At 38.9% G+C, this 27,117-nt stretch overlaps 1 protein-coding gene and 1 pseudogene across 4 annotated transcripts in view; one reads left to right on the top strand and one right to left on the bottom strand.

The window, feature by feature from the left end:
• Nucleotides 1-27,117, bottom strand: part of SGCD (sarcoglycan delta) — a 1,194,387-nt gene that overhangs the window by 567,708 nt on the left and 599,562 nt on the right. The window contains exons 1-3 of one of the 3 annotated variants that reach the window (XM_025388743.1): nt 21,318-21,798; nt 18,971-19,016; nt 3,857-4,045 (exon numbers count right to left, since the gene is read on the bottom strand). In XM_025388743.1, the coding sequence (XP_025244528.1) occupies nt 3,857-4,045; nt 18,971-18,973 (192 nt within the window). In that variant the 5' untranslated portion in view covers nt 18,974-19,016; nt 21,318-21,798. Of the gene's footprint in view, nt 1-3,856; nt 4,046-18,970; nt 19,017-21,317; nt 21,805-27,117 lie in introns of those variants that run through there. The other 2 variants (XM_025388744.1, XM_025388746.1) reach the window with 2 other exon arrangements.
• On the top strand, nt 21,494-24,327 carry LOC112627097 (annotated as a pseudogene). The gene is made up of 2 exons (XR_003120015.1): nt 21,494-21,550; nt 23,538-24,327. The product of XR_003120015.1 is annotated as a histone acetyltransferase type B catalytic subunit pseudogene (transcript).

Here is a 27,117-nt window from a genome sequence, read left to right as displayed (position 1 = left end):
TTGTATTTCTCCTTGTAGAGATCTTTTAACCTCCTTAAGTATATTCCTAGGTATTTAAAATTTTTTGTAGCTATTATGAAAGAGATCGAGTGCTTGATTTGATTCTCAGTTTGGCCATTGTTGGTATATAGCAGTGCTGCTCATTTGTATGCACTGATTTTATAACCTGAGACTTTACTGAATTTAGTTTATCAGATCTAGGAGTCTTTAGAGTTTTCTAGGTATATGCTCATGTAATCAGCAAACGAGACCGTTTGACTTCCTCTTTTCCAATTTGGATGCCCTTTCTTTCTCTTTCCTGATTGCTCTGGCTAGGACTTCCCCTACACAAATTTTTAAATCTCTTCATAAACTGCTTTACTGCTATCTCATTTTTTTTTTTTTTTTGCTCTTTCTCTAATATAACATTGCTTAATACCTCATTTTTCCCCATGATCTCCACTGTCAGTAAATTATTATTTGTGCAAGAGAATTATAATTCTAAAAGAATATCCTTTATACTGTGATTGATAGAAAATAATGCTTTTAACTTGCAGGGCAAGACCAATTTTCTAACACTTCAGTTCTATTTGCTCAAATGCATTACGGCTATAAAGCACCAATTACGGCTAATGACAGCATTATTCTTACCTCAGTAAGTACTTGGTTTTGTAAAGCTTTAAGGACTCTCAACTTTTGCAATCAATTTAGCTAACTACAGGAAAGAGCCGATTTCATATAGATTATTACCTTAATGTCATATAAGTGGTGCTCAATATACATTTACATGCTTCTATTAAGCTTTCCAGATAAAACATACTCTAGAAGCTGTATTTGTATAATATCACAGTTATCAAAGTTTCAGTTCATATTTTCCACTTCCTCTACCCCTAAATCTTACAAGTTCTACAAATTAAATTCGTGACAGCCTTGGTAAAAATCACAAAAATAAGGGATTAAGAGAAAAGCTTCAAATAGGGGACTAAAGGTCTATGTGAGTACTAGCCAAGTTCCATGGAAAAGTAATAAATTCTATTTTGCTTTTTAGGCCCCACTATCCAGCCATCTCATCATCCTAAAACCAGAAATCTTCCAAAATGTCTTCTGATCCCTCAACTCTACATTCAACCAGAAGTCAAGGTATATCAATGCCATCTTTTAAATGTCTTTAAATGCAAGGTCCATGCTACTGTCCTAACTTCAGTATTCTCCTTAATATTACAACAGAGAAGTTTTCCTAATTTACAAGTTTTTGAAATACAAATTAAGAACATTGCAGAACATGCACATCGACAGATGGCAATCGTGGTCACTGGGACTTAAGGCCAAATGGACCCAGGGCATCCTCCAGAGCCTTCAGCTCTAACAAACTTTCCCCATTCTATTGCTTCCTCACCTATGCAAGAATGTAAATCTGATTACATCTTGCTCTCTTGCTTAAACATTTCTCTGAATTCTGCTTGTCTTTAAAGAAAGTAAAGTCCAGGCCGGGCGCGGTGGTTCACATCTGTAATCCCAGCACTTTGGGAGGCCAAGGTAGGCAAATTATGAGGTCAGGAGATCAAGACCATCCTGGCTAACATGGTGAAACCCCATGTCTACTAAAAATACAAAAAAAAAAATTAGCTGGACGTGGTGGCAGACGCCTGTAGTCCCAGCTACTGAGGAGGCTGAGGCAGGAGAATGGCATGAACCCGGGAGGGGGAGCTGGCAGTGAGCCGAGATCGTGCCACTGCACTCTAACCTGGGCAACAGAGTGAGACTCCATCTCAAAAAAAAAAAAAAAAAAAGTCCAAGTTGAGAAGTATTGATTGAGTCTAACTCAGAAACAGAAGCTAATGTGCTCTAATACTCTAGAACTATTACCTTGGATGCCTACAACCCCATGGAAACTGACCATATAATCTTCCAAAGTTACTACTGCAATATAGAAGATTTTCTGCATTTTTTAAAAGAACTGAACTCTTAGTTGGGCGTGATATCTCATGCTTCTAATCCCAGCACTGTAGGAGGCTGAGGTAGGAGAACTGCTTGAGGCCAGGAGTTTGAGACCAGCCTGGGCCACATAGTGAGACACCTATCTCTATAAACAATTTAAAAATTAGTCAAGCATGACGGTGTGTGTCTGTAGTTCTAGCTACTTGGGAGATTGAGATGGGAGGATTGGTTGAGCCCAGAAGTCCCTGGCTGCAGTGAGCTATGATCGTACCACTGTCCTCCAGCCTCCGTGAAAAAGTGAGACCCTGACTATACATAAATACATACATACATAAAGAAAATGTTTTTAGAAAGAATTGAATTATTTTCTCCCCTCAAGATAGAAATTTGTAACATCAAGGTAATTTTTTTGTTTTTATAGTTTCCTAACTCTTACCACAAATACTAAAAAGTGAGCCATTCTGAGGCCTGAAGCAATATCTGTAACCTTGGTTTATAGAGTCCTAATTAAGTCAAGCACCAAGAAACCCTAGCATGAGTGATGGACAAAGCCACACACAGAAAAGACGCAGCCTTTGCCTTTCTCAAAGTTCAGTTTGTCTGGGAAATACATGTAAAAATTATTATCTGGAGTGGTAAATATAATAAGAGATACATAAATGGAACCACAGGTGTATCAAGACAAGTTTTACCAGACAGGGAAGACAGAGAAAAGCACTCTAAACAGAAGAAAATGTATGAGCAAAGGCGAGAAAGTGTGACTATGCATAGGTTGTCAAGGATAAAAATGAATTTTGTAATTTAGAAAACGCAAATATCCACTATGATATTTGGGATTGTCACATGAAAACTTTACTGTTACTTTGTAAAGGTCATGTTTATTTACCAAACAAGAGGGTTTTCCTATTTGTTTGTGATGTGGTTTGTTTTCTGGTTTGTTATTTGTTGCTTGGTTGCAAAGATGAGGTCTTGCTATGTTTCCCAGACTGATCTTGAACTCCTGGCCTCAAGTGATCCTCCTGACTCAGTCTCCCAAAGTGCTGGAATTTAGGCATGAGCCAATGTGCCTGACCTGGGAGTTATTTTTATTGCCAATCTATATTACTTACTTTTGACATCAGAACAAGAAAGGAAGTTATGCTCAATACAGCAGACTGCTGCCCAGTATTTCCTCATTAATGAGTTAAGACTACTTACATTGCTAGTATAGATCAGAATTTCTAGGTATAAAACCTCTAAATAACTCCAAGAGTCATTTTTCCAGGATTTTTTCATTTGAACTACAACAGTAAATGTCCAGTCCGTACAGGGACCCCAAACACCAATAGCAAGAGTTTTACTGAAGACACATAAACCTCAATTCTTAAAAAAAAAAATGAACCACAGCTACATTCCTCTAATTTCTGTCTTACCCAGACCAGTGGCAAAGAGGATCATCCTCCGAAAAATTGAGGATATTCGTAACTAACCAGAGTGATGGATAATCAAGCATAAATAGTTAAAATTTTTAGATAGATAATGCTCACAGTACAATTTTACTCAAATGTTTCAACTCTCTACTTCAAAAAACGTTTTATAATCACTACAATTGGTGAAAACTTAATACTTCGAATTTATTCTCTATTTCTTTATTATTTAATCAAAGTGCTTGAAAGCTACAGGCTACAGAAACTGTTATTAAAATGGAGGGATAACACACAGGAGATTCCAAAGGAGGGAAATATCTCTAAGTTGGATTACTAGTCCCTGAAGAATTGAGATTAGATAGAAGTCAATACCCATATTTGATCTGAACAGAAATGCTCTTTCACCAAAACACGAGGTTACAGATCTTTTGAGTCCTACTGTAATAACATCACTTTTCCACATTCCTTCATCATCTTGCCCCAAGCTTCCCCTCCCCAAAGAGAGCTAAACAAACCTAGATGGTTTTACTTACAATTGTGAAGTTCATGACTTTGAGAATCCAGATGGTCATGGCCAAGTTCACCAGTATTAAAATCATGAGGAGCAGGACAAAGAAATACAGGCATCGTTTCCGCCAGCCGTAAATCCCCACCTTGTACACCTGTGGCCCCTCGGAACCGGGCATGGTGCTCCGGTGGTGAGTGTACTGTTCCTGAGGCATCTGAAATAAATGAGGCGAGACAGAAGCACTCACGTTAAACTGCTGAGAGAAGAGAAAAAAAATAAAGGAAAAAAAAATCAGCTGATGAAGAGATATGGCTGGCTGCTGTCTACATTTACACCCTCCGACAACTCTAAAAATCTGTTTCCTATGGACAGAAGTGGCTTCTCTGGATGCTAGCTTGAGGCTTCTCATTTAACACAGCCATGACTTCTGATGTGCACTGATACAGCCACAGCCACACACATACTGGGCAGAAAGGGACTCCTAGGAGGCCGTTTTCCAAATTCCAACTCAGAATTCCAACATCTTTGTGGTGGAGATGCTCAAAGACCTACCAAACTGAAGGAAAAATTTAGAATGACTGAAGAAAATAAGGTAACCCCAGCAGTCCACCTTAGTCATATAAAAATATTATTCAGGCAGTTTATTTGGGGGGTTAAGAAATTTCGAATGCAATCATTCTGTATTGCCAGTCAGTGGCAACAGTGGCAGCTTTGACTGCTCCTCTATTTCCGATTTAAAAGGGGTCCTTGCAGACACACAGCTGGAATCCCACTTGATTTGGGAATCTTCAACAAGTGATAGTCTAGTAAATACCTAACTACCCACTGAGTTAGTCTTTTTGAGGTAGGCAATTCTAATCATTATGCAACTTATTTAAGAAGCATAAAGGAGGGTCAAAGTCAAGTAAAATGTGAACATTAGTTCATAGGCTAATGAGAGGATGAACTAGTTAAATGCTAAGCACAGTAGAGAGAGAGAAATTAGAAAAATATTTGTCAATATATTATAAAGTAATATGTTGATGCCCTTTAGAATAAGGAAGATTTCCCAAGTCCCTGCTGTTGACACAAATTATCTTTATCCTAGAATTACTAATTAAGTGCCAACACAAATGTAGATAAACATATCACTTCTATCCAATTCTAAAACCAAAACAAAATTTAAAATTAAATATAAATGAAGCTAGAAAATACCTATCACTCAAACTGGAAAATAACAAAGTACTATAAAGGATGATTTGCCTTAAACTAAATCACATAAATGTGGTACCAAGGGCTCTGGCACAAGGTCTCCTGAGCACAGCATCTCTACTCTGTCATAAGCCATGTGATAACCCACTGCCTATCTCCATTCAGATAATGGTACAGCCCTTATTTTTACTACATTTGGCTGTCATGTAAACACACTGCATTCCCTACAAATAAGACCTACTCCATTTATTTTCTTCTCAGCCAATAGTAATAAATTAGTAATATGTGGTGCCAAAGTGGCCATAATGAAAACCAAAATGAGGGTGCTAAAATCACATCCTTGGTTATTAGGATATCTTCCAGATGGTTCAGAATATGATTATTTTTTGGTTTTTAGATAATCATTAAAATGGACACATAAAATCTAAAAATCCCATAGAGAACTCATGGCCGTTAGGCATCAGTGGAATTCCATTTGAAAAACTGAGTGAATTCTTCCTTATGGCTAACTGAAATGCTCCATGAAGGCCTACACGGCATCTGTCTCTTTCGAAACACATACCCTAGCGCCGAAATCAGTACCTAGTATGAGTACATGTTGGAATATTTGTGTGGAATGATTGAATGGAAAACAGAATGCATAAATGCTGACCCAATGAATGATTTCCCATCTGCTACTAGCTCTGCTGCTGTCTGGGGGTATATAAAGGTTCAAGCTAAATACCATGGGCAGGTTCTTGTTTGTATACTTGCAAATTTTCACTTCAGGCTCCCAAAGCACTGGGTTCTCAGCCAGGCAGTGAGCTTTGTGGTGTAAGAGGATCTCAGTTTTAAATCTCAGCTTCTGATAATTCCTCTGCAGATCAGGGATGTGTTATAAGGAGATGGGAACACAACACAGTCATCAATCACTGGCCTTTTTAAACATGAAGATCAAATAAAAGTGAAAAGAATGCTTTATAAGCCTGAAAGAAATTAGATTTTTATTTTCTATCAAATCATATTCTGTGAAATAAGAAAATGATCACAGAATCTTAGAATCACGTGTGCAATTTCCTTTGATATTTATCAACTAATTGTGAATGAGCCAAATTAGGATTAGAGAAGTTAACCTGCTTGTTCAGGGCTAAAGGATTTATGGCAGGGTGAGGTCTTGAACAATAATCTGGAATTCTCATAGGCAAGAGAAACAGTGAGAAATTCTTTACAAATAAGTGTGCAGAAGCTGGTGATATTGCTACTATGCCAGTTGACTTTTCTCTGTCATTCAACCCAACCGATGGTGTCATTACATAAACATAGTTATAAAATGGAAACGACATGTTCAATAAATGTTTATAAGAGGATGGAGGTATAGATAGCATGCTTGTGATTTCTTGTTTTTGTACACATACTGGTAGAACTTGGCAGAATGCAGTGATTTTTTGACTAAGGGTTCTCAGCCCTGGACATACATCAGAGTTACTGATGGAGCTGTTAAAAACATTTGTACTCAGCTGGGTACGGTGGCTCATACCTGTAATCCCAGCATTTTGAGAGGCCAAGACAGGAAGATCGCTTGAGGTCAGGAGTTTGAGACCAGCCTGGCCAACATGGTAAAACTCCGTTTCTACTAAAACTACAAAAATTAGCTGGGCATGGTGGCGGGCACCTGAAATCCCAGCTACTCAGGAGGCTGAGGCAGGGAGAATTGCTTCAACCTGGGAGGCAGAGGTTGCAGTGAGCCAAGATTGTACCACTGCACTCCAGCCTGGGCAACAGAGTGAAGACTTTGTCTCAAAAAATAAATAAGTAAATTAAATTTAAAAAACACACATCTGTACTCAGGTTAAGTAACAATCACAGAGGTAGCACCCAGGCATCAGTATTTATTAAAGCTTCCCCAGGTAATTCTAAGAGTCGACAGGATTGCATGCCATTGGTCTAGAATAATGCCACTCAACCCTAATTATGCATCAAAACTCAAAAGAAACTGAACAAATATGGTACAGATTTTGAGCTCCATTATCAGAGTCTGGAGCTCAGGGTGAAACATTGTGAAAAATCTCCCAGGAGATTCTAAACAGTTGGGACATCTAAAAAATGGCTTTCAATTTTTCAAAGGGTAATCATTATAAGACAAAGTCTTGAAAGAAACTCTAGTGTGTAAAATAGCAAAAAAAAAAAAAAAAAAAAAAAGCAGAGTTCCTCTGCTTAAAGCAGGGTCTGCTTACCCTTGAGGCATCTCCGCAGAATCCTTTGCTCCTGGAACTACTAATTTTGACCAACACAAAATTGACCAGCTGTGAAACTCAAGACCCGGAGGAAGCAGCTCCCTTTCAAGTCATACAGCAAATTAGAAGCTGAGCAGGGATTATAACTTGGATCTTTTGCTGCATGGTATAGTGACTTATTGCATGTCATCTCTACCACACCCCCTTTAATGAGTCCCATGAAACAGAATACTCCAGTCTCCAACTCATTAAAATACATAAGAAAGAAACAGTGAAGGGGATGAACACTTTTCTACAAAGAATTATAATAGGAGGCCTTTCCATGCAAACATACGGTAATGGATACATCTGTTATAAAGAATCCTGCATGGAAAGGGAAATTTAGATATGCTGAGTACATTCATTTTTCTAATCAAAAATTAAAACATGTTGAAAGATAAAAACAAAGACGAATGACAATCTCCAATCTATCATTCTTCTTATTCCTTCCTGGAACAAATTTACTGTCCAGGGAATTGAAGTGAAAATTTTAATTCCTCACTCGGGCAGGCCCCAGGCCTTTGAAGGCCCCAGGAGAGGCCCCAGTAAAACATGACAATGGTCATACAATTTAAGTTAAAAATTTTAAAAGATAGAAAATTGTTTAAAGATATTAAATTTTAAAAGATGTTTTAATTGCAATTCGCTAAACTCTATCTTTTTCTACTCTGGCTTCCCCTCGTGTTAGCTCTGGAGGATTTACATGCATTTTGGAGATCTAAGAAGAAGCTGGCTTAGTGGTTCATATAGTTTGAATGCAGAATATATTTACATGGTTTGCAGTACTTCCCAGTAGAGGTACATTACTGCTAGCTCTCCTGGTGTAGGAATGTCTTCTAGGAAAATTCCTTCCACCCATAGCTCCAATTCACCAAGCATGGTGACATGAAGGAACAGGACCAAAGGACACGATGCAATGTAAACATGACCTACAATGGCCAGCACCAGAAATACATGGGTAGTAGAAAAGACAGAAGCTAGTCAAAAGTATATTTGATAATCATCAGATATGTAAAATTTCAAATGTAGAATTCAACTGTCATTGATGCCTCATCAAAACAAATGATCTGTCAAGAATATATTGAATTTGTCATACATAATCATAAATGTTCCATATGTGTTTTATTTTGTATGGGAATTATGGAAAATAAAATTAACCAGAATACTTGGGTTTGTAGGTTATGTATACCATGTATATCTCTGTGTAAAGTTGTGTGTATTCTACGTTACAACCACCAGTATTTTGAAAGTTTTGTCAAAATTGCCATAAAAATAATTATCTTTCCATTGTCTATACAGAAAGTAACGATGGCATATAATTGTCATATGAAGAGACAATTAAAGGCTATACAACCAAAAAGTACAGAAAAAGTATATGAAGCAGTTAATTAGCAATATTATCCTTTCTGATTTTGTGATGTCTTTTAAAAATTAATAATTTAATTTCCTTTCTCATTATAAGTACATATTCATGTTGTTAACTTGTTTGTCTTCCTAATATTTTTAGCTTTTTCTTATCCCAGTTGTTTTTAGCAGTAAGGTATTTTTAAGTTATGGTGTGTATTTTTAGATATAATGCTATTGCACAATAGTACACTACAGTATAAAGATAAACTTTATCTGAACTGTGAAATCCAAATATTTGTGTGATTCACCTTATTGTCATGTTTGTTTTAAAGGAAATAAAGCAAATGTATTTTTTAGCCAAATACATTTGTTCAGTGAATGAATGAATGTACATTTGTTCAATGAATAAATGAATAAAAATCAAGCCAACATTAAACAGTAAAGTGTATTCTCTAGTAATCAGTAAATAGTTATATCAGAAGAAGTAAAAACTTATACAACTTTGTTTTTCCAAAGACACATACAATTATACTAATGCTAAGCAGGCTTAAATCCAAAGCATTACTCCTTCATAAGGCTATTTTCAGTGCTGACCTGTTTATAAACAAATCCATTTGACTTAAGGATCATCTGTTTCTTGCACACAAAATGTAAGAGGATTATATTTCCCAAAGAATGAATACAGTAAAACTTCCTATTGTTTTACCATTGGATAGGAAGAAACTACCAAAAGACAAGACAATGTTATATAATATAACTGCCCACAATCATTAATTAATTAAATAGTTGTCAAATATTTTAGACGTACAGTTTCCCAAGAAGGTCATTCTGAATGGTCCTATTACTAAAGCATACTTTGGAGAGCTGTAACCTCATGGTCTCAGGCATTCAAATGTTCCAACCTGGGACTGCAAATGTTCCTACCTGGGATTGCATAGCATTACAGAGTCAAGGCTTGATATTAATTTAATGTAGCAATCTCAAGGGTTGACTCGGACTTGGGCTTGTGAAGAACCTCCTTTGAGGCTGTGTGGCCCTGTGTAACTTCTACAACTTCAGCCACCACCAACACCTCAGTGACTCTGTGATGACTATACAGCCATCTCCAGTAGCCTCATCAGGGCTCAACACCAGTCTGAGGAGCCTCCTACCTTTATACAAATCTCACCCACTGTGAAGTTGTCACAGAGATCTTTGAACCAGGCCCAGCCTACGTGATACCTGGACGTAGCCATTGTCCATCTAATCAAGGAAGCTACATGAGCTTCAAAGTGATGAGTCTGACATCTTTCACAAGTCTTTAATATCTTAACAGAGAAACTGCTCTGATCAGACTCAAGTGGTATTAATTTTATACTACGCCGACTTTCCTTCCTATACTTGGTAAGACTCAAATGGCTACCGTGAAAATCTATTATTGTTCCTCTTACAGGTCATCGAGAAGATATAGGGATGAAAAAGGGTCGTGGGGGCAGGAGCATCCACCACTGGTCCGCTTTGTGAGGCTAAGCACATACTCTAGTCTAACACTGTTGAAGTGGTCACTTTTTGTTTGCATCTTTGTTCCCACAGGGCTCTTCTTCAGGAGAACAACAAATGTTTTCCTTTTTTGCCCCCTGGAAATAGTTACAGTATCTACATTACCCATTTGCTGTGCAAAAATGCATTATGTTTTCAGGGACGATTTGCAAACAAACAAACAACAACAACAAAAAACCCAGTAAACTTCCTAAAAACACATCCATGCCATCAAGTTTCCTAATGATCTTTCTTTTGGGCCTGTAAAATTGTATAGGCCATGATCAACTCTACTATAAAGCAGAGCTGAGAACAAGAAGGGGCACTGGCAGGCATTTTACTAATGTTTGACTCTGCTTGTCCAACATTATGGAACAAGGCTTCATAATCTCTTGTTCCATAAAGGAATTTATGGGGGTGGGTGCTATGAGTGCAGTTCTCTGTTCAGTTATGCACTGTCAGGGAGAGACATGGCCAAGTACAGAGCTGACCTTCAAAAAAAAATTCCAATCCCAATCTGTTTTTCAACAGTAAAATATTTATGTATTTTGATATCTACTATATACATCAGTAGGTCCTAGAGATAGAGGCCTTCAAAAGGATGAAAATGATCATATTCTGCTTTCATCAAGCTCATATTTTAAGGAGAGATGGACAATAAACAATAATGGACAATAATGAAACCCCTAGAACTAAAGTCAGGTGCTAGGAAGAAACAAAGAGGTACCTGTAAGAGAGAATAGAAGGTGATTCACTCTGGTTATGGAAGGTCATTCTGATAAGGAGACAATTAAGATGATACCTGGGGGTGGAGGCAAGCTTTCAGCAGAAGACAGAGCAAGCACTATGGCCTGAAGAACTCAAGCTCAAGAGTTGGATTCAAAGAGCTCAGAGGAGAGGGTGAGAGGTGAGTTTGTAGAAAGAGGTGGGGCACCTCCCAGGTTCTAACAAGGAGTAGAGAAAAATACAGCAAGACTGATGGCTACATTATCTAATTTAAGAATAAGACAAGTGATACAAATCAAGTAAGTTTTTATTTTTTTTGGTGATGCTACAGGTTAAAATTTGGTGAATTTAAAAGTAAACATGAATTATGTAACTATGAAATTTAACCAGTTTATATAAATAGTAGGCATAGGTTCCCTCAAAGACTCATTACAGTTTCCAGAGTTTGTTGTGGAATCTGAGTCATTTTGGATCATCCTGGTACAGAAATACTCATCCATTAGCCATATGAGTTTTTAGGTCTCTGATTTAAAACTATTTGCTTTCAAGGTTTTTTATTCGGTCATCCACATCAGGCATTAGTCTTGGATCACAAATGTTTGGCACAATTTAGACAATGGTAACAAATTCATCACTTTTAGTTTTGAGGTAACAACATTTCTTACAAAATTCATCCAGAAAAGCAAGCACCTATTTATGTGAACTAGCCCGGGAATGGCGGAATGGCAGTTTCTTTTTATACAAATATTCAGATTAACTTAATAGTTATACATTCCAATTCTTAGCTAAAATATGTAATACCTCACAAATTCAACAAGTGCATGTATTTAAAAGAATCAAAGAACATGCAGTTAAACAATTCTCTCATTCATACCTTCAGCCTCCCTGCACTGAGGCAACCAGTATTATCAACTTATTTCTTATCCTTATAGAAATGCTTAATACATATTCAGGCTTTATTCAATATAGATGTTCAGTGCATGCGCACGTTTATATATTTTTTTTTACACAAACAAGAGCATATTTTACATAATGTTCTAAATCTAACTTGGTCCACTTAACTAAGTGATAGTCCCATAAAAACATAAAATTTAAAAAAAAAAAAACTGTTTTAAATGGTATGGATCTATGATATTTAACTTAACCAGCTCAGAGACAAACAGTGAGGTTGTTGCCAGTCATTTTTTGTTACCTATCATAATGAACATGTGACTTTTTCTACTTGTTCTTGGAAATCAGTCTTGTGAAGAAAACATAGAAAGCAGCAGAAGGGAACAGTGCTGAGGTGTTAAGGAGCTCCTGTTTAAGGGATGGTTGGGGAAATCCTGTCCATCCAGAGAGATCTGAGAATGAAACAAGAAGAAGCAAGAGAGTAAAGCATGAGGATGTCTGGGGAAACATTTCAGTCGGAGGAAACTGGATCAGCAAGTGCAAAGGCCCTGAGGCAGGAGCTCGCTCGGCAGGCGAGGACGACAGTGTGGCTAGATCAGAGTGGACCGGAGGAGGATGTTTGAAAATAAGCCTGGGCACAGGCAGAAGGGGAAAGAAGTGGAAGCTTAGACCCACAGTAAAAACCTCAGGTATGATACAGAAAGCAACAGTAACCACTGCAGAACCTAGGCATGGAAATGGCATGATCAGATTTTCACTTCAGGATCACTCTAGTGTTCTCTAGGGAATGGGCTGTAGGAGCAAGAATGAAGTGTAGAGAACAGGGGCCCGTGACTACTGCAATCGTCTTCAGAGAGGTGACAGTGGCCCAGGCCTGCAGACAGGTGGGTGAGAAGGTGGGGAGTTGCCGTCTTTGGAATCTTGTGGGAAAGCAGAGCTAATAGAATTCTCTGTGGCTTGAGACAAGAGGCGTCGAAAAGGACAGCACTCAAGGAGAACCCCAACGTTTCAGCATAACCAGCCAGTTGCACAAGGGTACCCCATGGGGAACAACATGAGGATAGAAGGCTTGGAGGGCAGAAGGGGGATGGAGTGTGCAGGTGAATGATGGGGGAAGAGACAGGTGTGTCAATGTTGAAGGCACATGAGATTCCAAAGAGGTGGAAGAGGTAGTGATAAGGAGACAGATAAACAAGATCACTACGATGGCACTTGGAAACGAATTTGGACTTCAAGGGGAAGGAAGACTGGGCTTCGGGACATGAATCTTTAAGACTCTAGGATATAAGTATTATTGAAAGCCATAGACATAGAGCATACACATTTCACAAAGGTCCAAATACGCCTCTCAGACAAGTCCTGAGAAACCAGATTGCCAGGTCAAAGTGTGTATGTACAGTTTTTAAATAAATATTATCAAAGTGCCACACAAATTGTAATATACCTTGTATTTAAGTTTAAAATATTTATCTCTGATGAACCAAAAGATATTTCAGCATCATTATGAACATGATGATTTCCATCATGATCTAGATGATGCAGATGTATGAGGTACTAGTTGAGGTGCTTACAGGCAGATATACTTGTGAAACACACACGCATATTTCTACCAGGAATTAGCAGATACACAAGGGCATACATTCCTGCAACACTATGGGAGATCAATATAATTAAAACTATTTCATAAATGAAGAAACTAAGGTCCTAAGGAATGCAAGAGTATTCTCAAAGACCCCTAGCTAGTAAGTTGGTTAGGGTCTGAACTTAAACTGAGGCCCGGTTTTCTCTCCATTTCTCATAGGCTGAAGCAAAGACTTAACTTTTCCTGAATACAAAGTAAGGTATTTAGAATTACCACAGATGCATATTCAGTGTGAAATGCATTTGAAACACTGCCACTACCTGCAAATATGTACTGTCCTTCAGTTCCTCCCGATGCTGTTCAAGGCATCTGGGATACATCAATGAGCAAGAACAAAGAGTTCTGCTCTGATAGCGGTGGAAAGAGGTAGTGATGGGGAGACAGAAAACAAACATAAACACCAGAGAATATTATACTTATGTCACAAGGAGATGAATGCTATGAGGAAAAGTCCCACCTCCTAAAAAAAAAAAAAAAAAAAAAAACACACACACACACACACACAAAATAGACCAGCAGTACCAGGGGTTGGGGAATACAGCAGGCTCAATATTTAAAAGCATAGGAAAGGTTGACCTCATGGAAAAGGCTATAGTTGAACAAAGACTTGAAGGCATTGCAAGAATTGTTGAAGGTTTGGCTCTACATAAAACTAGCCTGATCCTTGATGTTGCAAGGTGAGGACCAGAAAAGAATATGTGAACTGAATGCCTTTGGGCAGGAAAAATAATCTCAAACATCTGATCACAGATATAATGATGCCATTTTCATATGGAAAGGATGCTATGTCTACCCCATCATGGCCACTTCTATGGTTAGCTTTCTTAATAGTAGTGGCAGATACTCTCAGCAAACCAGCTACTTGGTGTTGTACAAGGTCGGTGCTTTCTAGAACCCCATGGATGATTCCCACCAGAACCAGATAATGACAATAGGAGTCAAGCAACTACAGCTCTTCTGTGGCTTGGGGACCAAGCTGTGTAATAAAATAATAATGAACATGACTCAAACACTTGAGATCAGAGAGTGACACACAAGGCCTAAAGGGAACATGGACAATATAAAATCCAAATCCTTATTTAACAGATGGTAAAACAAGGTTCAGGGAGGTGAAGTGACTTAATCAAGGTCACAGAGTAAGGCAGTAACAAAACCAAAGTCAGCTAAACTGAAAACCAATGTTTCCCATAAATTCCAGGTTTCTGTCTTTTCCGCTTGAACTCCTGGTTTCACATTACTTTCACCAACCATCTACACACAGATTTTTTGAGCAATACTTAGAGACAAATTGCAAAAAAAAAAAATAATAAAATAATAAAATAAAAAAAAATCACTTTTCTAACATAAAGAAAGCACACATAAATGACAAACACTTGTATAATGGTACTATGTACTAGTCATTGTTCTACATTGTTCTACATGTATTTAATCCTCACAGACATATAATTGTTCTACATGTATTTAATCCTCACAGACATATAACCTGTCTCACAATCATTTCTATTTTACAGTTGAGCCAATGAGAAAGAGTGGTTAAGTAATCTACCCCAAATCTCTTTGCTTGTTAAAGGCATAGCAAGCATTTGAACCCAGAGCGTTTGGCTGGAAAATCTGTTCGTTCATTTCTTATATTCAATGCTTCTAGATAGATGTGAATAATTGATTATAACAATGTGATTACTAATGAAAACAATATTTTTGTGACTGTATTAGCTAGAAGTTTTCAATACGGATATTGATTTTAAGACACATTATTGAATACCTATTGAGTGACTACTGTATTCCAGCCAGAGTGCAAGTTACTCTAAGTACAGGTGTTGTGTCCCAGGTCATAAACCATGCTTGATATGTCTCTAAAACCTATACATTTTTACAGCATCATGAAAAGCAGTTACAACAAATTAGGCACATCCTTCTATAGTGATTCAATAGTTTCATAAAATTAGAATTGATCCAGTAGATTCTCCCTTGACAATTATGTTTGGCAAGAATCTTTAGCTATTACCTGTGCTCTCAAATGCTTGCAATGAAACCTGTGGTCTGAAAGGAAATGCTCATCTCATTTTTGGTCATTTTATGTTTGTTTGTTTTTTAATCAAAGTTTCTGGAAACAAGCATGATAAAAATAGCTAAACAGCATGCATTTTTCTAAGCACTTTGCATGCTTTCATGTAGATATGTATATACGTATGTATGTCTATTGAGGTATAGTTTACTTCTAGTAAAATAAACAGATATTAGCTACATAACCCAATGAGTTTTACAAGTCTGAACATCTTTGGGAACAATATTCAAACAGGAGAGGGAACGTTTCTATCACCCGAGAAAATTCCTTTGTTCCTCCTCTTAATCAATTCCCATCCCCAGAGGCAGTGACTGTTCTGATTTCTACCACATTTAATGTTTTCAGTCTTAGCTATAATCCGATGAGGTGGTTCTAACTTTGAGGCCTGGATTCTCGGCCACCATACTGTCCTCCTGCAACTCTGCTCAACACAGACTTAGACCATCTCAATAGTGTTCTCTGAGAGAATGAAGCCACAACTTAATTATGCCCTAACTTCTCTCCCATGCATCTAGGATATACACCACCCTTGAGAAAACAGAGAACACGGTCACTCAAATCACTGTCTACTTTCTTTGGATCAGTTGAGAAACTCTACTTAGAAAAATAGAGCAGACAAATGTAAACATGTACAGGTCAGATGGTGGGGTCAATGAATGAGGTGGGCATATGTCCTCTCAAAAGAACAGGAGCTGACCACAGCCCACCAGCCACTGTGCCCAAGAAATTACACAGGGAATGCCTGTCATCTTCAGCTTTTTCTAGAAGATTGACATCATGATATCTTAGGATGTTTAAATGTTTGGTAACTAAGTCAATTAAAACAAACAAACAAACAAACACTTGGTGAGTCAAAATGTACCCACAGTCCAAGTCTTTGGGTTGCAGGCTTATGACCTGCTGTTTGGATCAGCAGCCTGGAAACATCCGAGATGGGGGGTGGGGACACAAACTTTTGAAGGTCTCAGCCAATGTTAGGAGTTAATCTTTCTCATTGCCTGGTAAAAATTATGCTGTCCAGACACTGGCCTATTATCAATATTCCTGACCCCTGAGGGAAGCAGATAAGTACTTTGGTAAACACACACTGAACAAATAACAAAAAGAAACTTGCGAGGGTGAATGGAATCCAATAAAGAAATAGAGGGAAAGGGCTAGAAAGATTATAGAACATGAGAGAGAAGAGAAGTCAACCATAGGAAATAATAGGAATGAAAGGAACACAGTGTGGCTCTGTTCCCCGCTGTCCTTACCCTGGAGCAATCTTCTTTCATTGAATACGCAGTGCCAATACCACAACCCCAATGAGGGTTAGTACAAGATCTTGTCGAGTGATTCGTTTAGAGAGAGGAGCTTACCCTGATATTTATTTACTCTGAACTCAAAGAATAGTTTCGGTGGCTGAATACGTCAACTCCAGCAAGTAACAGCAGGGTTTCCAGGCATTCACAATATATTATTTGGAAGTCAAGGTGCTCACAAGACAGTCTGATCCTATCACACTGGCAAGGAAAAGTGGTCTGAGCAAGGAGGGAGTTTCTAATCCCTGGTAATATAGTTTTTATCAGGGAATTGTGCTTGCTCTAATAGGTGCCATTGCTTTATCGGGGAAAAAGAAGAATAAAGTGATTGCATCCATATCCTCCTACACATCCTGAGCTCCATTAATACAACCTCCAACAAAGCTTTCTTAGCAAACCAATCTCACAGGATTTATACACTAAGTGAACCATGGTGACATGCTCCTCCCCAGTCCTACAGACCTGTCTGAGAGGCAGGTCAGAGGTTACAGCTTACACGGTTTCCTTTATATGAGGCAGTTCACACTCTGCAACAGGAATTTGAAACAATAATGAAGACCTTTTTGTGTGGCAAGAAAAGTGAAACAAAGGGAAATGTGGAATCTCTAGAGAAATTTGGGCAACATAGGAAAAGTAACCCAGACAATTCAGAGTAAAACATCCTCTCCTTTGTTGATTGTCTGAACTCTTCATTTTTACCTCGATCTACCTTCTTCACTCTTTGTCGATTTGCCTGGTGCTATCTCAGTTCATCTTAACTATATGTATTAATATATTTGACATATTTAAGTGCTTACTGTGTGCAAAGGACAATGCTAAGTGCATTATCTGTACAATCTCACAACACACTATGAGGCAGATACTATTGTCATGTCTATTTTAGACATTAGGAAATCGGGACACATTTTGGAGATGATGTAACTTGCCTACGGCCACACAGCCAGGACCCCAGTCTGCGTTTGAGGCAGACCCTGAGCTCAGTTCACAATATAACCACTTTTCTTCCACAGCAAGATGATACCCCCTTCCGTTTTTTTTTTCTTTCTTGCTGTGCTTCCTCTCCCTACAATCACCCTCTTCCTTTTTGGTTAACAGATGTGTGAAGTCCTTACCATGGATGTGCATTGTTCAGATGACTAAGTTGAGTTCAATGAGCCATAGTTTTTGTCAGGAGAAGGCTCACTGAAATATGTGCAGAGAAGAGTAAAGAAAGAGAGCAGCAAAAGTTGGAGAAATGGGTGAAATGACTCAAGATGCCCACCCTTAAGGGAGACAGACTAAGAGTTATTCTTAAAGAAAAGGAAGAGCCTCAGAATTACAAAAATCATAGGTTGTGAAAACAGAAAACAATTCAGAGGTATCAGATCATCTTACAGATGGGAAATCTGAGATCTGAAGATGAATGGAGCCAAACCTGAGCTAAGATTTCTGACCACCTCTACCTTTCCTCCCTCTCTCAACCCCACTTCTGCTCCTAGTACCAGCACGTTCCTCAGACGTGGCTTAGGAAACTATCCAAGATGCTTGAAACCAGAAGTGTTTCTGACGTCAGATTTTTTGGATTTTGGAATATTTGCATTATACTTACAATTGAACATTCCAAATCTGAAAATCCAAAATCTGAAATGTTCCAATAAATAATTCCTTTGAGCACCATGTCAGTGCTCAAAAAATTTTAAACTTTGGAACGTTTCAGAGTTCAGATTTTTGGATTTGGGAAGCTCAACACATGTACAATCAACAATGTAGTATATGCCCTTGGAGTTTTTTTTGAGATGGACTCTTGCTGTCACCCAGGCTGGAGTGCAGTGGCGCCATCTCGGCTCCTGCAAGCTCCGCCTCCTGGGTTCACGCTTTTCTCCTGCCTCAGCCTCCCGAGTAGCTGGGACTACAGGTGCCCACCACCACAACTGGCTAATTTTTGGTATTTTTAGTATAGATGGGGTTTCACCACGTTAGCCAGGATGGTCTCGATCTCCTGACCTCGTGATCCACCCACCTCGGCCTCCCAAAGTTCTGGGATTACAGGCATGAGTCACTGTGCCCGGCCTGGAGATTTTTTAAAATAAAAAAGTAAAATTAAAGACATGTCTTCATCAGGATAAGGCATATATAACACTTTGTTCTCTCTTTCGAAAGTTTATGTTAATAATAAAATGACCATGGGCAGGGCCTTGAACAAGCTTTGCTCCCGGGAATTACTCACCATCTCCACCTGGTCCCTTCACTCAACACTCCCGGCAGTAATGTCTCTGCAAGGAACAAATATGGGTTAAAAATAAGGCCTTAAGAGCCTGCCCCCTCCTTGCCTAGGAAATCTGAACCCTCAGGCAATGCCATTCTTACAAAATGTGCTTTCTGATTACTTCCAGAAGGCAGGGCAGGCTGACCATGCAGTCTCCTGTGGTGAAGTGGCTAAAACAATTCTCTTCACCAAGGCCACCGAGTATCTGCACACTCTCAGTCCAACAAATCAGTGCCTGGTGGCTTTGGCTGTTTCTAATATGTGTGTTTCATTCCTGTGCCGAGGGCACCTCCCTCCACTCTCACTGCCCAGTTTGTGGTGTGGCCATTCCTCGCCCTTCACTGCCTCCACCTCTGCCCTGGATTTCTTCCTCTGTATCCTTCTCCCTTCTGCTGCTTACTTTTTCTCTTCAGATGTCAAAGGGAGCTTGACTTTTCCCTACTTTACTTCTAAAAAAGAGAGAAACTATAGAGTTTCTACCAAGTTTCAGGCACTGCTCTTTATTATCCTGCAACCTGGAGTTGCTATTTCACGCCTCTTCTGCTCAATGCTTGATGCATGCTAAATATAGAGGAGTATGACACCCGAGCTCATGGAAGGCTCCCTTTTTCATTGGCAGTGGGCTTGGCTGTGGTTCATGGCAGTTCCTAATCTGTCTTGGCATTTTTCTCACTCATTAGGCACTTTAGGAGAAAAAAAATAAGGTCACAGTCCATCCTGACTTCTAACTACACCCCCTTCCTTTCCTCAAGTCCTGAGGTCCCCAAACCCTCCCCACACCACCCCAATACAAACATGAAATTAATAAAAGAAAATGTTCATGAGCCATCTCTTAGAATAAAGATATCCTGCTACCAGTCCTATCCCAGGTCCCTCCTCCAAGTACAACACTGTGGAAGAAAAAAGAAAATTGCTGGCTGAAAATCCTGACCTTCTACCAATAGGACAGAATGTGTGCCTTCTCATTCTAGGTCCTATGCAGAAGAAGCAATGAGAAACACTGGCTCTCCACTTTTCTTTCAGCATTAACCTCAGGCTCTTCTATTAGCTACTTGTTTAAAGATTGTAGGAAACAAGTAAATGCACACCTGTTGTCACAGAGATCTACCCTAAGAGGTCTAGTCACTCCTCAGCTACTCAAGAAGTATCCAAGATTCCATTCATTCGCCCATCTCCCCAACTAGACTCTTCGCCAAGCCCCCTTCGGAAACAACCAATGTTGTCACAGATTGCTGCACTAGTAATCGTAAAGCAGTTGTAAGGTTTAGCTTGGCTTTGGGCCGAACCAGTCTCTCAAATGCAATGACGTTGTACTGTGTGTTTTCTAAATGCTGTACTTAAAACAAGGTATAGCTTTCCAATGAGAGAATATCTGTATTGCAATAGAGTTGATAAGGAAGCACCAAAACTGAGGAAGAAAACTGAGACCCCTGTTGTGCTGAAAATTTTCAAAACTTTGATTTTTATAAAAAGCTCTTTTTCAGTAAGGTGCAAACTAAGACCAAGCAATCAATGAAATAAAATTCACACCATTATGTCTCTGTCCTTTAAGAAGTATTTTGAGTAAACTGCCATTTTCTGTTACTTTTTTATTATCTATGTTTCCTAAAATACAGAAGTATTTTTGAGAGTAAAACTGCAAATTACTTCAAGTGAGAAAATTAGAAATGATTATAGAAACAGAATTACAAACGTTGATCCAGCATACTTCTAGGCAAATATATCACTGACAGTCAAATCCCAGATGACAGTCAAACTCCTATAGAAAAGATTTTAGAAATCCATACACACATATCTGTTTCGACACTCTGAAAGTGTCATCCAACGTAGAAACTTCAAACTCTGATTCCCTCCTAAATGAGAGCCATTTTCTGCTATGTAAAAAAAAAACAACAACAACAACAAAAAACCTCCCCGTTAAAACTCTTGTGAAGCAAAGCACACAGTTTCATCTAAAATTATCTTCCTTGCCAGTGAACGGCCCTTCCACGCAGAAAGGAAAAGTTACAGATGGTTGGAGCAGGGTGACAACATAAGGAATTCACATACTTCTCTTTACACAATAATGTTGCCAGCTAAATCCTAACTTTCAAAAAAAGTCTCTGCCCTGCTGAAAATCAGACCTTAAAGGGGGAAACGCACAGATTGGAGCCCCACGCCAATTGTTTACATGACCAAGTTCTAACTTGCTAATTCACACACACACACATGCACACACTAAAAACTCGGAGTGGCTGCAAACATAGCAGGCAGACAGCTTAGAAAGTGAACAGACGCGTGCAAACGCAAGAACTGAACAGTACCCTACCTCTCTTGTCCGTTTCACAAACCGGGGGATGAAAACCGCCCGTGATCCCAGGGCGTGCTGAGCAGCTCTGAAGGAGGTGGCCACTCGGCCCGCTGAGTGTGAGCAGGCCCAGCCTGTGCTCAGAAGCTGCCCCAGTCAGATTTTCCAACTGCAGAACTGCAGCCAAGTCCCTGCCCATGCCTGAAGAATTTCCTGAACAGCATTCCCGTTCTTTTTCTGACTGCTTTGAAACTGTACTCCGTACTTCAATATGACTTTGTCAGACCCACTCACAGCTACTGGGCTGTCTCCAGTTATCAATGGGAAACACATGTGTCAAGCACCGGCTCACTCCCCTGCAACAGCGCTCACGGTGTCTGCCGGGCTCATACTCACAACCAGAAAGAAAACTGCTTCTACAACCAATTCTGATTTTTCAGCCATTCTCCACACAGCCTCTGCTCTGTAGTGCTAGATACTGGAGATAAGTCCTCTCTTTCTTCTGCTCAACACTGCTCCTTTTTCACTTGCTCCTTACCCTTGATTCCCCAGCTGACCCCTGTCAGCCCCCTGAGCTCTTGCCAGTCCTGATAACAAGCTTATTACAGCTGAGAGATGTAAATGCTAATTTGATCTCCCTACCTGCCGCTTCCTAAGTCTTTGCTCAAAATTTCAATTGCTGGAGGGGGAGCAATATTTTTAGCATTTCCACACTGGTACAGTTCTTCGGAGCTGTCCCCTCAACCCGATATGTACATCTTTTGCTACAGCAACTAAAAATAATGCAATTATTTTTCAGGCACTTTTGTTGCTCTCTGCTCTGTAAAAGTGCTGGTCCAAAAATGTAACATTTTATAGGCTGTTGCAATGTGTGTTATGGTTATGGAAAACAGAAAAGAATGTACTTTGAATCAGAATGCGTCCTAATTCTGTGCACCTGTGAGTATTTCTGGATGACACTCCCTCATGATGCCCTGTGTACATTCTGCTGGATTTGGTGCTCTGCCTTTGACATTTTCCCTTTCCATGCAACCTCAAAACAGGAGGAGGACACCCCTCGTCTCCCACACTGAAAAACCCCCATATCTAAAGAGCCAGACTAAGTTGTCAAGGTAACATTATAGAAAAGAGGTGATTTAAAGAGACAGGAACATTTGTTTTGAACTGTTTCTTTTTTCTGTTTTGCTATTAACATTTTACTTCCAAAAATCACATCCCATTGGCAACTTATTCTAAAGAACTGGCTTGCCAGAGTTTAACTGTTGTATGTTCTTGAGGGGATGTTGTAAGTAATAGGATTCAGGGGTCTTGAGTTTAGCATCAAATTACAGTGGGTGCTTTCAGCAGGATTAGATTTTCACCTCGGCAAGTAGTGGGGTGGGGGGGCAGTGTGGGGAGGTGTGTGTGCACATCTAAGGCCAAGATGCAATTACAGAATCAGATCTTTGGAGTTGGAAGACACTCCAGAGATCATCCAATCCAAATTGTTTCTACCCTTCATTTTACAGAGGGAAGTAGAGGCCCAGACAAATGAGATGACTTGTGCAGGGTTTGAAAGACAGTTAATACCAGAGCTGAAGCTGGAAATGGGATTGGTGCTCTCTTTTTCTGTGTGCTTTCTCTACTGCAGCATAATTTGGGAAGGTGATATCATCTAGCCTTCTAATCAGATAGCCTGGGTCTAATCATAGCTCTGCATCTTACTGGCTATAAACCCTTGTCAACTTGCTTAACCTCTCTCGATCTGTTTCCTCATCTGTGAAATGGGAACAATAATAGAATCTATCGACAGAATTGTTAAGGATTCAGTGAGATAATCTGTGTAAAGCGTTTATGACTGCCTATAAATACATTTTGGTTTTTTTTTTTAATGGAGCAAAAGCCAAACCTTTTCTCTAACCTAAAAGCAAAGTTGTACTCTCCCATCTAGTGTGAGTTCTAGAATAAAGTATTTGAGTGACTAGTTTTCTGCTGCTTTAACTTTATGTAATAGGGGCCTATCACCTTAAACTTGGAGAACTGTCCTGAAGCCTTATTGGAACATTAAGCCAGCCACACCGCTATTTTCCATTTATTCCCTAAACATAACACTGAAGTCTTTCCTTGAGATTAACTCACAGAAAAGAAAAACAGCAAGATCAAATCTGCAGTCAGTTACACGAGGCTGAACAAAGTGTCATTCTAGAGAACTGGCCTTTCTCTTTATACCTTAAGAGCTCAAAATTATCATTCTATAAATAGAAGACTATTAACAATTACAATGTCACAGTTCATAGATACTACACTGAATTTCCTACAGTTCTTGATATTACAGCGGAAGATCCATCCAAAAGCTATGTGAAATTACCAGACTTTGTGCTTGTGAAGCTTTGTCAAGATTTGCCCTGTTTTTCCCGGGAAAAATTAATGCAAGGATTCAATGAAGATATGGCAATAGAGGCACAACAGAAGTTCAAAATAAATAAGCAACATGCTAGAAGGGTTTATGAAATTCTTCGACTACTAGTAACTGACATGAGTGATGCTGAACAATACAGAAGCTATAGACTGGATATTAAAAGAAGACTAATTAGCCCATATAAGAAAAAGCAGAGAGATCTTGCTAAGATGAGAAAATGTCTCAGACCAGAAGAACTGACAAACCAGATGAACCAAATAGAAATAAGCATGCAACATGAACAGCTGGAAGAGAGTTTTCAGGAACTAGTGGAAGATTACCGGCGTGTTATTGAGCGACTCGCTCAAGAGTAAAGATTATACTGTTCCGTACAGGAAGCTTGCAAATTTTCTGTACAATGTGCTGTGAAAAATCTGATGACTTTAATTTTAAAATCTTGTGACATTTTGCTTATACTAAAAGTTATCTATCTTTAGTTGAATATTTTCTTTTGCAGAGATTGTATATTTTAAAATACTGTTTAGAGTTTATGAGCATATATTGCATTTAAAAAAAGATATAGCTTCTGAAATACTACTGCAATTGCTTCCCTTAAACAGTATAATAAATACTTAGTTGTGATATGTTAAAAAAAAAAAACAATTACAATGTCCATGTTTGGAAACGGCAAAGTCCTAAATGAACAACAACAGCAAAATAAAATTCAACAAGTTGAGGAAGAAATCTTTCGGAGAAAATGGCTGCTACAAATTCTAAAGAATCAGATTTCTACATGGGGTTCCACAGCTTTTGTCTTAGAGCCAGTGGTAGCAAATGGCTAATGAACCGCTTATTGTTTATTGTTCACGTTTTATGCCCTGCTTCTTTTGGGGGAAAAATAAGTTTTAAATAGTTGAAGTTAATTTGGAATGTTCTGGTAATCAATTAAAAAAAAAAACTCAAGCTGATGCTTATAGCCCTAATCAAACAATGCTGATAGGATTCACAAGATCCTGCCCTCATGTCTCCCCAAAGACTTGTTACGTGTCTCATTTCAGTGTGGGCATCTGGAGAGATCTCAGTTTGAAACCCAGCTTTATTACTGCTAGCTAGAAAATCCTGAAAATGTATTAATTCTTCTAAGGTTAAGAAACGTTATGCAAAACTTGAAAAATAAAGCCAAAACGTAGTCTTTTTTTTTTCCCAATATCATACGTGGGAATTGTTTAACAGGCCCTCTCAAGAAGTATTTAAAGGGAATGTCATTTGTTGAACTTAGTTTGCTGTTGAAAAACGTTTCCAGATTTATTACAGGTACATGTTAACTTGGAGACTTTTATCTGATAAAGATGCAAATAATTTCTTTCCAGTAGAGAAAATAACCTCAAATGTGATGATTTATTGCCCTCCAGGACATTACCAGTATTGTTTCTAACATAGCAATCTCTGCTAGCATCCCTTTGTTAACAAACCTATAAATACTGAGCTCTTCAAATGTTCTTGGAACCAGTCTTACCATCACACCAATTCCCCTACTAATTAAGGAGTCAAGTAAAATATCTGACATATTCATTTCATATTTATATGTCACGTTTTTAACTTTTTAAAAATTATAATTTGACAGTTTTATTCTTTCCACCTATATGAGTGTTATGAGTACTACGTGAGATATTGTGTGATAAGCACTTAGCAAAATGCATGGCACACAGTAAATGCTCAAACTATGTAAGCACTGCTAGTATTCAATACGATAGGACTACTTGGTTCTCAGTTTTGCAAAGGACTCCTCATCAGTCTGCTTCCTATTACACTTTTTATTCTTACCATTAGATTCCTGAATCCCTTCTGCAATGGCTGTTCCTGCTAGAATCCTTCCATACATGGTGACCTCTTTGCTTCTCACAGATTTCCACTTTTAATGTTCTAAAATTACAACTAAAATATGTCTCCCTATAACATATTCTATAGTTGCTAATCACAGAAGTCGGTTAAAAATTATGATATTGAAGATCATATGAACCAGAAAACTTCAATCTTCACTTGAACATAAGCTCCATGAGGGCAAGGATTTTTGTCTACTTCATTTTTCTGCCATTTTTCCAATGTCTAGGATGGGTATATAGTAGACCCTCATTTTTGCCCATTGAATAAATAACATCTTTTGACTTACTTGAAAACTGAGATTCCTACATTATCCTTTTCAAAGGATATTTTGACTGTAGATTAAACATATCTGGAGCTACTGAACTACTTCTCTCCTTTGTGGTTTAGATTCCCTTTGTCACCTGGATGGCTTTTTTTTCTGGGAATATTTCAGTTTCCTTAATTTCCTCCTTGAGTGTGGTGCTGAGAAGTGAACAAACTTTGCAGGTACACTGGGTCTAACGCAAAGAGAGCAGGAAGAACTCCCTCTCTCATTCAGAAGCTATACTTCTGTTGATGCAATCCATGAACGTGTTAGGTTTAGAGGCAAGAACCTGGAGTTATACTGAGTCATGTCAGTGTGGCCCACTCTATGACAGATGCTAGTTCTAACCTCATCTCCCACACTATTTACGTCGATGATTTTCAAGCCTAGATTTATGTTAGAATCACCTGGGGTAGCTTTTAAGCTGAGTAGCGCCAGGGTCCCACCCCAGAGGTTTTTATTCTATTAGAATCAGATGGCCACCAGGCAACAGTTTTTTTTTTTTTTTTTTTTTCGAGACGGAGTCTCGCGCTGTGTCACCCAGGCTGGAGTGCAGTGGCGCGATCTCGGCTCACTGCAAGCTCCGCCTCCCAGGTTCAGGCCATTCTCCTGCCTCAGCCTCCGAGTAGCTGGGACTACAGGCGCCCGCCACCACGCCCGGCTAGTTTTTTGTATTTTTAGTAGAGACGGGGTTTCACCATGTTAGCCAGGATGGTCTCGATCTCCTGACCTCGTGATCCGCCCGCCTCGGCCTCCCAAAGTGCTGGGATTACAGGCTTGAGCCACCGCGCCCGGCCGGCAACAGTATTTTTTAATCCCCTCAGATGATTCCAATGTGAGCCAGACTTAAGAATTACTAAGTTACAGGATCTTTTAAAACATAAACCTGATTGTGGCGCTCTTTGACCTCAAATCTTTAAATGGCTGACCACTGCTTGAAAGGGGACAGCAGCAATCCTCAAGTGGTCCCTCACACCTTCTATAGTCTCATCTGCTGCCACTCCCTCATTCTTCTAAGTCTTCAAATAAATCATGTATCTTTCCACTTTAGGAGATTGAAGAAAAGCTGTTCTCACCTTCTGGACAGATATTACTGTTTCCTAGAAATTGCCCTCACTCTGTGTTCATGCAGTTAACTCTTACTCAACTTTTAAATTTAACCTTCATTATCACTTCCTCTAGAATTTATTTCTCCCTGAACCCTCAGACCCAACAGTCCCCTGTTTTTGTTTTTTTTTTTTTTTTTTTTTTTTTTT

The sequence above is a fragment of the Theropithecus gelada genome, chromosome 6 (genome assembly GCF_003255815.1).
Source record: "Theropithecus gelada isolate Dixy chromosome 6, Tgel_1.0, whole genome shotgun sequence".
In the NCBI taxonomy this organism is placed as follows: Eukaryota; Metazoa; Chordata; class Mammalia; order Primates; family Cercopithecidae; genus Theropithecus; species Theropithecus gelada.
The sequence above is the reverse complement of the archived record's forward strand: the minus strand, read 5'-3'. Positions and strand labels throughout refer to the sequence as shown.